General features: G+C 35.3%; 2 protein-coding genes across 2 annotated transcripts; both read left to right on the top strand.

Moving 5' to 3' along the window:
• Window positions 1-437: 437 nt before the first annotated feature.
• Window positions 438-7,897, top strand: LOC110691796 (ribulose-1,5 bisphosphate carboxylase/oxygenase large subunit N-methyltransferase, chloroplastic-like). The gene is made up of 12 exons (XM_021868751.1): window positions 438-928; window positions 2,592-2,755; window positions 2,868-2,951; window positions 3,068-3,125; window positions 3,676-3,729; window positions 5,656-5,727; window positions 5,868-5,948; window positions 6,295-6,467; window positions 6,722-6,824; window positions 6,905-7,036; window positions 7,196-7,318; window positions 7,487-7,897. Exons 1-12 carry the CDS (start codon window positions 530-532, stop codon window positions 7,571-7,573), a joined length of 1,530 nt encoding a protein of 509 aa, XP_021724443.1. The 5' UTR covers window positions 438-529; the 3' UTR covers window positions 7,574-7,897.
• A 2,265-nt stretch (window positions 7,898-10,162) lies between these two features.
• On the top strand, window positions 10,163-14,540 carry LOC110691797. The gene is made up of 6 exons (XM_021868752.1): window positions 10,163-10,731; window positions 12,592-12,879; window positions 12,987-13,035; window positions 13,124-13,535; window positions 13,794-13,869; window positions 13,989-14,540. The coding sequence occupies exons 1-6, from the start codon at window positions 10,357-10,359 to the stop codon at window positions 14,154-14,156; spliced, it is 1,368 nt and encodes a 455-aa protein (XP_021724444.1). The 5' UTR covers window positions 10,163-10,356; the 3' UTR covers window positions 14,157-14,540.
• The last annotated feature ends 163 nt before the right edge of the window (window positions 14,541-14,703 follow it).

The following is a 14,703-nucleotide window of genomic DNA, read 5'->3' on the forward strand; positions in this document are numbered from 1 at the left end:
TCCTCTAATTTCCCTCTTTACATTTTTATTATTTTTTTTACAATCTCTCTCCTAATAACCATCCAAAATGATTAATGACTAGAATGCTCTTAGGTACTCTGTTATTATTGCGTTTCACCTTAGATTGACCAACTTAAACCCAAACCCGACCCAATCGATTAATAGTCAAGCCTGAAAACCTAGGGCTGGCAATCCCTGATCCGACACGATAACCCGATCTTTACTGAGAGAAACCCGAACCCAACCCGAACCAAAACCGAACAATCTGAATTTGACCCGAATTTCATATTTTGTAATAATATTAAGTTTTACAATATTTTTGATAATTTTTAAACACAACCCAAAATTAATCCGAAATCTAATCCGAATCCGACCTGCTGACCCGAATTGCCACCCCTGTGTAAACCATTGGGAAATATTTTGAAAAACAGTGATACTTCGTACTAAGTGCAATTTACAACCAAAGGTTGCCAAAGAAGTCAGCAGATAAGGCTTTCTTCTTCACTCTACTTTCTATCTCTCATCAGCCATGGCAGAAGCTTTAACAGTAGTATTCCAAACCACACTACTCCCATCTTTTTCCTCTCAATTCCACCACCATCTCTATCACAATCGCCTTTCATCTCCTAAACCCATTTGTACACCCAAAACCCACCACGCTCTAACCCCAATTCAGTGCTCAATTTCCACTACTGCAACCCCAAGTACTGCTTCTGCAGTGGACAGAATTCCATGGGGTTGCGAAGCCGATTCTGTAAAAAATGCCGAGGCGTTGCAGGATTGGCTTACTAAGTCTGGTTTACCCTCTCAAAAGATGAGGATTGAGAGGGTGGATGTTGGTGAGAGAGGTCTTGTTGCAAATAATAATATTCGAAAGGGAGAGAAGCTTCTCTTTGTTCCTCCTTCTCTTGTTATTACTGCTGATTCGGTATAAGTCTTATTCATGGTTTTTTTTATTTTATTTTTTTTTATATATGTTGGTATTTATGTCAAGTTCAATTGATCAGAACTTTGGAGGATTGTTTCCTATTTGTTGGTAATTAATCAATTATCTAAGATTGTTAGTCATAGGATTGAATCGTCGAGTTTGCTCGTGTTAAGGTCTGTTAAGATTGCTACATTTAACCAATTGTAAGCTAAAAGTATGTCATATGAACTTATATAGTATATCAGGCTAAGAAGGGATGGGATAAGCCATGATTCCCTTGGTCTTTCATACTTTTGCCAAGGTCGTGCCATCGCGAAAGAGTTATTAAAGAATTGATTGAAATGCCATAATTATCTTGGATGATTGAACCATTGTTGAAACTTAAAATAGTATGAATGCATAGTAAATTAGTGATGTTATGTTGTATAACAATGAACACTGGTGGGGAAATTCATAAGTTGACTTGCTATACATTAAGATTGGCCTATTATTTTAGGATATACCAAAGTAGAATGCGGCTTGTTAAAGTAGGATTGATTATATAGTTTTTGACGAATAATATATTGTTGTATAAATAAACTCTTTTTGGAATCTCTATCTTGTTCCTGAGTAGGCCTAGAGAAGTAGAGCTAGGTGTACCTAAGGATTATTTTTGCTCATTTTATTAATTTTGCTTACTTGGAGAGTGTTAAATAAGCAAAATTGATAAAATGAACTAAAATCACTCATGGATACACTTAACTTAGGTGTACTTGGGAATAACTAAGAATTTGTCAATTCTTTTGGAATGGAAAATCCGTAGAGATACTGTTATACTAGCACATTGTAGAATTATATCCAGCTTTCCTAATTCGACCATTATACAAATCTCTAGTTTCTTATAATAATAAATTAATAATCCTATGATTTCCATCTTTAAATTTAGTGTTCATCTGACTTCGTAACTTAAATTTAGTGTTCATCTGACTTCGTAACTTGCTTTCCAAGTTTGATCAGCCGAAGGCTTGACCATAGCAGTTAATATATTAGGACCTGGGGTTTAGTCGTCATAGTTCTTTACTTCTTCAGATTACCTACCTTACTGTAATTGAATCTAGCATATTAAGAGAGATATTGAAGGGATAATTGCTAACGGAGTAACGTTTTCACCCAAAAGGGAAGAAAAATATATGAATTTTCATCCCCTAGCAGTTTAAGTAGCATTACATACGCTTCCTGTAATCTTGTAAGAGACAAGAAAATGACTGTTGACCAGATATCAATTTCATATGAAAGTGTCTTCTGCTAATAATGTCTGGCTTGCACCAGATATCAATTACATATGAAGCATCTTCAGCTAATAATGTCTGGCCAATCAATATTCATTGTCTTGTTTCTTACAAGACATTATTTGTTGTAACAAGGGTAAGATTGAAGTTATTTACCAAAAAAAGAGGGTGGGGGGGGGGGGGGTTAGATTGAAGTTGGCCAACAGGCCCAACAGTCTTAAGCTGCTTTACTTTCAAGTTTCAACCTTTTTAAGTTGTCATCTTGTGTAATTTTACTAGTCTAAGTATGGATTATCAGCTTTTTTTTTTTTTTTTTTTTTTTTTTTTTTTTTTTTTTTTTTTTTTAAATCTTAAACCTTAATTACCATGAAGCAATTTCTTGTTTATATTATCAGGAGTGGAGCTGTCCTGAGGCTGGTAAAGTTCTGAAAAAGAATTCTGTTCCTGATTGGCCACTGCTTGCGACATACCTAATAAGTGAAGCAAGTCTAATGAGTTCATCAAGATGGAGCAATTATATCTCAGCCTTACCTCGACAGCCCTATTCCCTTTTGTACTGGTAAGTTAATATGCAGTTATATGTTGGATGCTTTTAGTTCCTTTTTTCAATATCTTGGCAGAAAGGGTGTACTCTCAATGTCTTCCCCTACAGCTTCTCTGTGTCATTTCAGGACACGTTCAGAGCTGGATAGATATTTGGAAGCGTCCCAGATTAGAGAAAGGGCTATTGAAAGGAGTAATGATGTTATTGGAACGTAAAGCTTTGTTCTTGTCAAATGGACAATTTGATTCATCTGGCTGAGGCAGATTCTTTTTCTTCACGGGAAACAAGCATTCATCAAATCATTAATATCAATGTCTCTATGTGCAGATACAATGATTTAAAGCTTAGGATATTCTCTAAACACCCTGATTTATTCCCTGAAGAAGTATGTATATCGTTTTTTATGAAAATTATAATATTGTAGTTTGCATTTGTGTTGTTATTTCTACTCATTTAACTTTTTTGCAAGACTTCTTATTTTTCTTCCTACCTGCTATTCACATTGGCCTTGCCAATAATTGATGTGAAGGTTTTGTTACTGCAACACTGATTAAGATTTTTTTTATCCTGGCACTTCCCTGTTATATACTTAACAAATTTTCTTAGTCTTTTAGTGTGCGAATATATTTTCTGGATTGACAAGAACTCTCAATGCCCATAGATCTCCACTCAACAGTTTTATTTTTTATTTTATTTTATTTTTTAATTTCAGATTCTTCTGTCACCTTTTTGAAACAGACACTTTCTGTTGAATGTGATGATTGTTTGCATTTTGTAGCATAGCACATCCTCTTGATCATATTAAACTGCATTAGCTATTATTATGTTGAACTTTCTGTCTTTGACTCATAAAATATGGAGCTGTGTGAAATCTTACTCAAATATAATACAAGTATCACTTTTCTAATGATTTTCCATTTGCATTTAAAATGCAGGTTTACAATATGGAGACGTTTAGGTGGTCATTTGGCATCCTTTTCTCACGATTGGTATGTTGATTACTTATAGTAATCTCAGGATTGACTATGGCGTGTATATTTTTTTTTTTCTGTCTCTGCCTTTGGGAGATTATATAAATTTGACTTTACAAATCCAACTTCATATGGAAGTTGTATGCTCACACACATTTTAAAGGATTTGGCATTGTTTGGTTTCTAGAGTTGTAAATTCATTGTAGAAAAAAGGATTTAGCAATGTGTTATATACTTATGTGCAACTCCCAAAAAACATGCTACAATTCATTCTTGACATTCCTAAATAGCAGTACATATTTAAAAAAAAGTCTTTGGGATGTTTCAAACCATTTGTCCTATGTGCTTATGAACTATGCCCAAAAAATATACTACATTCTTAACATTCATTAGTATGTATTTTTTGTAACGTCTTTGGGATGTTACAAATTGTATGTCCTATATGCTTATGAGCAACTCCCAAAAGCTATGCTACAATTCATTCTTAATATTCTTTAATATGTGCTGTATTTTTTTGTTGAATTGGGTAGTTGAGGTGATAAAACTAGTAAAGTGTATAGATGTCAATTTTCTAAAAGTTGTCCTAAAAGATTTTCAGCATGATTTTTTTATGTAAGGCATCTTAGATGTATTTTTTTTTATTAAAAAAAAAAAAACAAAAAAAAATCCTTTTCTTGTTTAATCATGCTGGATATGCTAATGGAAATACTCCTTTTGAGTGAAATGATTTGGCATTATTAGGGCTGACAATTTGTGCTACTGAAGAAAGTGATATATTTTTTCCTAGTGAATTATAGATGATGAAAAAGATTGCTACATGCTTAACAAATAGAACATCTGAGAAAAAGAAGATTTTCTATAGTTGCAGCAGAATGATAACCAACTCTATCATCCAGTTGAGGAGACATCATATGGACAGAGCCCAAATAAAGTTAATAAAAAAAGGAGACCAAACAACAAATAGGATAAATTGAGTAACACTTTGTTTGGATTGAAAGAAATGGAGGGAAAGGAAGGGAAGGGAAAATGAGGAAATCAGTATCTTTCATTTGGATAACAAATGTGGAAGGAAAGGAATTGGAGGGAAAAGAAATGGAGAGATTATTATAAGAAAATGATCTCTCCAACAATGGAGAGATTTGGAAGGAAAATTAATCTTTCTTCCATCCCCTCCCTTTCCCTTCCCCCCCTTCACCTCCCTCCCCTTCTTTTCTTTCCTCTTTCTTTATCCAAACACACCGTAAGGGATAGGAAGGTCAAAAAATACTGCCATTTGACATAAACCTCTCCTATGACACTGTAGTGGTACTTCATCACGTGGCTGTGAAAATAGTCTCATCAACACTTCTTAATAAAGTTGGTCCAGAGCTCCAATTAAGTGTACCCAGACTCTAGCCTCAATATAGGATTTTGTAGTTCTTTTACAACATTAAGTTCCTCAAACATTAGCTCTAAGTTTTCCTGAAGCTTCTTAAATCAGTGAATGATACAATATAATGGAGATGCACACGTGGCCTCTTCATATAGAAGATTTGAAATCTATTCCAATTCATTTTTGGTTTTTTTTTTTAATCTTCATGAAGCTCAAGAGACTGTAAGGGATATTATTATTTGTATTGAATTTGAAATGTTTATCTTCTCATGCTCTTTCAGTCATGTTCTTCTTATTGATGCGGCCTCTATTAGTATGGAGAACTTGTTTACTATATGAATGTATCAGCCCCTGAGCATATTGATGTTCATCCAACTGCCAATAAAATCTTTGCAATTTCTTAGCAAGTGCTTTTGGTTATTTTATTAGAAACTTGGAGCATGTTTGATTGAAGTGTAAATTTACAGCTGATGGCATATTACCTGTGGTAGTAGAGATATATTTTGAGTTACTGAAATTTGCATATTTTTCTAAAAACTAACATCTAGCATTACTTTTTCCTGAAAATGTAGGTAAGATTACCTTCAATGGATGGTAAGGTAGCATTGGTACCATGGGCGGATATGCTGAACCACAGTTGTGAGGTATATGGTCTAGTGCTAGAGCCAAAAAATGTGTCCTGGATTGATATTTCACATTTAGCTGGCATCAAAAGTTTGGGGAAAGGGCTTGGCCTAGTTTGGTCAGATTAAGTATATTAATCAAATATCTTGATTTTTCGTAGGTGGAAACATATTTGGATTACGATAAGTCCTCAGAGGGCATTGTCTTCACAACTGACCGCCAATACCAGCCAGGTGAGCAGGTAAATCGAAACTATATAATAATTTTAATACAAGACTAGATCAAAAAGCTGCTCAATAATTTTGGAAGTCACCAGCATCTAAACCTGATAACTTACTTTGCCATGCTCCTAACTCCTAAGTGCAAAAGATAAGATGCCGACCTCTTATATTGTCTGCATCATAGATTTCCTCTGTTTTGGCTGTTGTCTCCCCTATAAAAAAATCAAGGAAAATTAAATTGATATCAAGAGGCAATCATCCTTGTTTCTCAAGAGTGCTACAAATAGAAAGATGCTCCTTTTACACATATACTGGTAGGCTGCAGGGTTTCTTAAGCTCTGACTCTTTCTTTTGTTGTTTATATAGGTGTTTATATCATATGGAAAAAAGTCTAATGGGGAGTTGTTGCTGTCATATGGTTTTGTTCCCAAGGAAGGAACCAATCCTTCTGATTCTGCTGAATTGTCATTGTCACTAAAAAAATCCGACAAATGTTACAAGGAGAAGCTTGATGCTCTAAAGAAATATGGTTTGTCAGGGTAAGTTTATGGTGTATGGGGTACTTAACTGAGTATGAAAACAAATATCTATTTATATCCAGAAGGTCTTATAGAGTAGTGGATGATTCTTTTACATATATAATGATGTTCAAGTTCCTCCCGCCCTCCCCTTGCTTTGGATTGTCAGCTGTGTCTAAAGCAGCTGATTACACTGCGGAATTGTCATCTGCTTCTGAACTGGGTAGTATGACTGAAAGCTTTTGCTGACAATTGACTGCAAATTTGTTCTCTAGATCTCATTGCTTTCCTTTGCAAGTGACTGGTTGGCCGGTTGAAATGATGGCTTATGCGTACCTGGTAGTCAGCCCACCAAGCATGCTACAACAATTTGACGAGGTACTATATCTGCTGATTAACTTTCTAAGAGCAGCTATGATGTCCTGGGTTGTTAGTGAACTCACGGAGTTATATTTCAGATGGCTGCTGTAGCATCAAATAAAACAGGGGCCAAGAAGAATATTAGATACCCTGAAATAGATGAGCAAGCTTTCCAATTCATTTTAGACACTTGTGAAGCAAGCATTGCAAAATACACTAAATTCTTGCAGGTAACTCTAGTTGTCTAGAATTATTCATTTATGAACACTAGCAGATCTTGCACAAAAAGCGTGCACAGACGCACACAAAAAAGTACTATGGTTTACAAAATTAGCACCACTCATTTGATTTGCCAATATCCATATTCCATGTTATTCCTCCTTTGACAGGCAAGTGGATCTATGGATTTGGATGTGACCTCACCGAAGCAGCTGAATCGAAGACTGTTCTTAAAGCAACTAGCCGTGGACTTGTGTAACAGTGAAAGAAGGATATTGTACCGCACCCAATATGTATGAAATCTCCTCATCTTAGTTTTGCTCACTGAGTATAATGTGAATTTTTCTGCACAGTTTTGATCTTGCTCTTTGTTTCTCATGAAAGTTTGTGCCCTTTTTCAAGCTACCTTCCCATTCATCACATGAATTTGTCTGACTATTTCAATCGTCATGTTGGTGTAGATACTAAGGAGGAGATTGAGAGACATAAGATCTGGTGAACTGAAAGCTCTCAGATTATTTGATGGTTTCCGGAATTGGTTTAAATGAAAGTCTTTGGAAATTTAAGCAGATTGGCATATTGATGCAATTACCTGATAACAAGCTGGGATTATATTTCGATGGTAAGTTTTTTGGCACAAATGTCTCGATGGTAGTAAACATACCATTTTGGTAGGATTGGTTTTATGTAATGTGAATTATTGTACACCCTGACGATGAAGTGAAGATAATAGAAACTTTTAAAGTTGCTTATATTGGCTATATATCGTCTCTTTCTTCTCCTGTGATGTAAATTTATTGGTTTAATGTAATGTGAATTATTGTACACCCTGACAATCAAGTGAGGATAATAGAAACTTTTAAAGTTGCTTACTTGCTTATATTGGCTATATATCGTCTCTTTCTTCTCCTGATACTACTATCTCACTTTTGAGCAGTAAAAAAACTTGGATGCCTGTTTTGCAAGAAATGATAGCCCGATACATAGGTCTTGGCACAATGCCAATCTCAAATATCGAGCTATCATTTCTCACGTATTGCTGCATGAGGAAGGTGTGCTGAGACTGCCGAATTGAAATCCTAAGATTTTGTGTCTCTATGTCAATATCTTGTGAGAATACATTGAATTGAAAGCATGTGCCAATTGCCATTACAATTTACAAGGGCAGATCTTTTGTGTAGAGCCAGAGCACAGGGGTCATTTGACCCCAAATACTATTTAGAAACCCACTATTATGATGTGGTAAAAATCTCTTTCCAACGACATAGAAAAATGATTAAGAGATTAGGAGAGGAAAGACAACTAATAATGACAAGATTTCTATTTCTTGGGGATATATGACGCTTACGACTAATGCTGCTTTGCTTTTGGTTTGTCATCTAAATAAAGAATAGTGATCTCGCCAATACTTTGAATGATTACCCCATACTAGAGGTGTAAGCGTATTTGCTAAACGAAGGATGTATATTGTGGCAAAGTTAGAGGATTTGACCAAATTTAGTCGATTGGTGTTCAGTTGATGAAAAAATTGAATTGAACTTTTTTTTTTTTTTAGACAACGGTCAAAATAAGAGACCCGCCTATTTCCAAAAGCTTGCCAAGAGCAGCATTTTCAAGAAATTATTTAATAGAAGTAGGGATCCACTAAATGACAAGTTTGTCCTCATTCACCACAAAATGCAACCACTACCTAGCAACAAGCATTCATTTCAGTTTCCATTTTTCAGTTTCACTCTCTGAGGCCTCGTGCTTCCATGGTAATCTCAACAATAGAGATAGGTGAATCAAATGTTTTTTTTTTTTTTTTGGTGCATTTTAAGATTTTAAAATGAGCAAAAAAATATTGAATAAGCAAAAAATACCCTTAGGTGCACTTTGTCCTTGGGTGTATATAAATTTTTTAAAGATCTAAACTTAAATTAATAAATATTTTCAAGTTGAAGATAGTAAGACTGTTATCCATTTGGATCTTATGGAATTTTCTTTTAAAATTAAAAATTTTATTTGGACCTTAAATGTATGTGTAAATTTAAGGAAAATGCCATAAGAAGTAAAAATTGGAAAAACAAATGAAAATATAATATTAATTACACTGATTTGTGCCTAATTTTGTCACACAATCCTAAATTAATACCAAATTAGGGCTACGTATAACATTACCTTTGAATTTATTAGATACTTTTTTTCGTTTTTTTAGTTGCATCACTTTTGTTTTTACGGACTTCTAGACAATTTTTGGAGAAGAAAAAGGTAGAGAGGAAAAAATAAATGAGGCCCATGTGGTAGAAGAGAGATAGAGAGAATTTATTAGTTAAAAAGAAAAATTATTCAACTAAATTGACATTAGTACCCTTCAAATTATTTAAAAACAAAATTAAAAAAAAACAAAAAAAATCCAAACCCCTCCCCACCCACTAACCAACCGCAAGCCCCTCCTCCCCTTGCCTGCTGATGGCGTCTCAATTCCCTCCCCTTGGAGACAACCACCTCATTCTCCCGCTGTCGTCGTCGCGTCGTCCTCCTTTACTCCGGTTGATCAACTTTCAATGTTAGCATATACCAGAGCTTCATTTCTATCGCCATTCTTAGGGTTAGGGTTTCAATTTTCGAAATTCAACTCAATCATTTCTCCCAAATTCAAATGTCTTTCCAATTTTCCATCAAATCTTCCAGAATTGAATCCAAAGGTAATTAAAGGGGGGTCGTTTTTGGAGTTGGAACACTGTTAGCTGGGGTTGGGGAAGCTAAGCTCTGGTAGGGAGCTGAGGGGGATGGCGGTGGCTGGCTAGTGGGGAAGGGGATGGTTTTTTTTTTTTTTTTCATTATTGGTTAGACAAAATTGGTTGGGGGTAATTAAATGAGGGTAGTTGTGTCTTTTTGCAGTTTAGTAGCTAAAACCATGGTTAAGGAATTAACAAATTGTTTAACTTAAGTTACCATTTGCTTAGTAATATTAATTCGAAAAAACTATTGATAATCAAAAGTTTCACACTTTACCACTGAGAAAAAAATAAAAGTTTGTGATTAACAGAGAGAATTTTCCTTTTTCTTTTTAACTTTTTCTTTTGCTTAGTTTTAGATCTATGTTTATCATTTTCCTAAATTTAAATAAGTTAAATTTAAAAATCAAATACGTAGTAAATAAAACACAATTTAATCCCGTAAAAAACAAAAAACAAAAAAGGAACACTACATTGTGGACACGTACGAAATCCAGTCAAAAAACCCATTCATCTTCCATTCTACCGCAGTCAACAGTAGCACTCCTACAGTCCCATTTCCACAGTCTCACAGTCTCACTTACTCTCTTCTCAACTGTACAACAACCAAAATGGGTATAAAAAAACGCAAAACACCCAAACAACCCACCACCACTGCCGCCGGCGAAACACCGCCAATAGGCCCCGGTGTCGAATTCCGCAACCCCGAAGACGATGCCTGGTACAACATTCGACTCCTTCTTCAAAACCAAACTTTACTCGTCAAATTCATCGAATTTCCAGACGACCACGACTTGGAATTCCACACCACTGAAATCTCCTCTTCCGCCGAAATTTCCGAATTCCGGCGACGATTCCGACCGTTGACTTTGCAGTTAGAACCGTCGGATTGTGTAACGCTCAAAGTAGGTATGAGGGTTTGTGCTTTGATGAATTCCGTTATTTGCCGTGATGATCGCCGTTTTTATGACGCCATTGTTGAAGCGGTCTTTTCTCTCTCTCTTCTTTTCTCTCTCTTAAATTTGTCTAAAGTTTTTTAGTCTTTTTGATGTTATGCTTTGTTTTGGTAGTATGACATTTATCTTATTTGATTATTTGATTATAATAGTGTTGTTGATAAAGTAATCATAAGAGAAATATAATAATAGTGGATTAATTTAATAATGAGGTTATTGAGATTAAGGCCTTTAAGGGTTTGGTTTGTCCTGAAAATTGTGGATTGTTTGTGATTTAGACTAATTTTGCCTTGGAATGAGTAACAAGGTTATACGACTACGCGTGTAGGGAGGTTTTGTTGACGGGGTTTGTGTTCGGGTTAGGTCGTGTTTGATTTCGATGGCTTCCATATATGTTGAGACCGTTAGAAATTGGAACAATGTATGGTTATTAAAGATCATATTGCACCATTTTGGTGTTAAAGGCAGTTTTGACAAGGAGATTATTATACTAATGACTCGTTTGGTTAGTTTAAATCATGAGCATGATAATATATTTGTATATAATTTTATGAGGAAAGCTCTTGTTCATGGAATCATGGAGATAGAAAGAACACCCCTAGAAGTCTTCATAAATTTCCATTTACTATCAATAACACATTTATGGTGGTAATGAATGATAATGAAAATTTAGGAAGAAAATTAATAATGAACTACTAGCATTTATGTAGATATTGGCAAATTTCCTGTCTTTTAGTTGAGGTCTTCCTCCCTTTTTCACCCAAAAAAAAAGTAGATATTGGCAATTTTGCATGATATTTTCTTCACAAAGTAACTTTCAAAATCACGAGTATAACTTACATTTGTTAGCACTTACCAAATGAGCCATAAAATGCACTCCGTATGACCGTAATATATATGTTTTTTCACAATTATCAAAAAGGAGTATCGGTATGGTCGTATGGCCATTGTACAGATCAACTCTACTGTTTCTATTTTACTCCGTACTTGGTTGCTACAGATTTAAACAAAATGAGATTGATTGCTAGATTCAAGGAAATATATCTAACTTTGGTAGTTTGATTTCTCTAGATGTTACCATAGATTTGTTTTAAACTGCATTGAATATGTGTAACTGAGTAATTAACATTTCTTTATCAGTCTCAAATAGGATTTCATAAGATTTATAGTTTAATTGTAATTGGGGTCAAAACTTAAATGCGACTTTTTTGATGGACAGGGTATTTCATTCACTTTTGTATCTAGATATGTGCTAGGATTTTATTTGATATAGTAGCCTTTTGTTATCTTGTTAGCTATTCATTCGAGAACTCGCATCATTTTGTTTGGGATTATGCTAAAACAGTAAGTAACGCATCATATGGACATGTGGGATGTGGCTGATGTCTTTCTTCATTGTAATATAATTGCTATCAGTTTAAACTTCCTAACTTGTTAGGTTCAATTAATTTAAAAGCTGTCCCAAGAGAAGGAAAGTGAATTTAAAGAGGAAATTATCATCAAGAATCTAGGACAATATTAAGATTATTAACCAATGAAAGATATACCAGGCTTTTTGTAGGATTTTCTGTTTCTAGTTCATTTTCTTACGCTAACATCTCAGTTCTCATAAGTTTGTTACTTTGTATCTATTAAAGTTGCTGGCTAGCAACACACTGGCCTGATAACAGTAAATTTTTGAACATCTCAAACTGGAGAATTAGATGCCTTCGTTAGGCAGAGAGGGTAATTTAAGTAGGTAGCCTTTCTTCATATGAGTTGAAGTGGTGCTGTTCTTTTGCTCTACTCTCAGATTTTAATGCTTCTATTCAACTTGTGCTTGGTCTTATCAAGATAAAATGTATCTTAAATCTGCTTGGTGTTTATTTTTCTACCTGTATTCTGGAATAGGTGAAGCGTGAGGAGCATACTATTGTGGATGAAACAGAGAATTGCTCATGCACTGTTATTCTTTCATGGCTGCATGGTCCAAAAGCTGGGACACTGACAACAGCAAGAGTTGAAGATCTTTGCCCAATCCAGCCTCCTTGGCTTGATCCACGGGTTGCTTGCTTTTTGGAGCTAGCCAAGTGGAAGCAAGGAATAGCTTCACCTTGTTCTAAGTTGATCAGTGAGGGTATAACACGTAAGGAAGAAAGTCCTACCTCTTTAAATTGCCAACGTCGGAATGTTATTCAGGCAAGTTGTTCATTTGCTGCTGGAATTATTCACTGTGCTAGTACTTGAATGAACCAGAGCTATTCTGATGGTATGAGTTTGATGGATTTTCCCTTAATATTCTGTAGGAATTGGAAGACGAAAGACATACGGGAAGTATAGTGCCATATGATGAAGGTTAGGAACTCATGCTTTGATTAGTGGTGTCGATTTCTTTTGCAAAGTCGAGTTTTGCCTTTCTGATTGTGCTGCCTGCGCATAACAGGAAATATTGGCCATGAAAAGAATGAAGATGTAGATCTCGGAGGGGGAGGAGATAATGTTCATGCTAAGGAAAGGCTAGATGATGATAGTTATTTCTACTCTTTGGATAAATTGGTGGCAGATGTGTGTAGTATCGGTTTGGGAGGGAGGGATAATGGAGAGACTGAAGTTGCAGATACAGAAGCACGCTATTTTGTTGTGGTTGAGAACTTGGAGAAGGATATATCTCGTTCAACCATTGTGGAATTTGTATTAGAAGAGACTGGTCTTGAAATTGAAGCTTTTGTTTTCTTGAGTCTGTCTACAGAGCCATATACCAGAGGAGCCCTTGTGGTTGATCGTGCTGAGGATCTCGAGAGATTGTGTAATTTTATGGTTAAACCAGACCAGATGATCACATCATCAAAGGGAAGGTACATAGAATTATCTCATTTGATTTCTAGAATGCCCATGATTTCAATGGAATAATCTTCAGAATTTATTTCTTCACTTTACTACAATTTGATCTTTGCTCTTTGTTTTGGTTTTTGCCTTTAATAAGCACTTTTGTAGTTTTGTTTGCTAAGAGTGTGGCTGTAATTTATTTATTTTTTTACTTTTTTTTTTTTTTTTTGGCTACAGTTCAGTGAATTCACTCTACTTTTCTAATTAATGACAATTTGTTGCTTCAGGCCATGGATTGTGTCGGATACTTCAACGACTGAATCGGTGAGGCCTTCTTTTTGGTGTTTGGAACCAGATCTCAAGGTCAGAATCTCTTTCGATCTCAAGATTTTGGTCTTGTTCCACCACTGTTGTGTCTTATATCATCACTGCTATGACTTGTATTTTTTTCATTGAGCATTTACTCATTTGCTGATTTACAGGATGAAAGGCAGCAGTCAGCTGGTGATAGATTGAGAGTTGTTCAGTCAGGAAGTGAGGAATACAGCAAGGCAGAGAAGCTAAGGGATTTATATCTGGCTTTCACTACCCATCAACAGCAATTGTCCAAAAGGCTGGCCTTGGAGGAGCAGCGCATCCTGGATGCCTAACACGAGTATTGTGTAGAATCTTACAAACTGAATGCAGTATCTATGATGGAAGCATAGATACCCTGTTCATATTAACTTAACCAAACTGTTCAGTAATGTTTGTATTCAATGTTATCACGGCCAGCAGTATTCCGGATAGCACTATAGAAGTAGAGATACACAGCCCAAGCCTTTAGTGAATTATGTGAGCTGCATAGTACATTAAATCGAGCACTGTTTTACCTGAAGTTGTAGATGTGCATATGGCGTTGTAATGACTGATTGATTATGCTAGTAGTTGTATATGTATATGCTTCGTTTATCAGTGTTATCTCTGATGCTTCTCTTGCTTCTTTAAAGATTTTTCTTCTGCAAATACAAGAACAAACACTTTTGTTTACAATATTGCTGAGGTACTAACTCTGGTTTTACTGTTTCATTTCGACACTACAGGCACAACAATTTAATTGTCTTTTGTTAGTCATTTTACTTTGGCCTTCCCCCCTCAATTTCCTTAATAATTTAGGATATTAACGGTTGTCTCATTTTAAAGTGAAATTGAGTGAAC

Source organism: Chenopodium quinoa, unplaced genomic scaffold (assembly GCF_001683475.1).
Source record: "Chenopodium quinoa cultivar QQ74 unplaced genomic scaffold, ASM168347v1, whole genome shotgun sequence".
Lineage (NCBI taxonomy): Eukaryota > Viridiplantae > Streptophyta > Magnoliopsida > Caryophyllales > Amaranthaceae > Chenopodium > Chenopodium quinoa.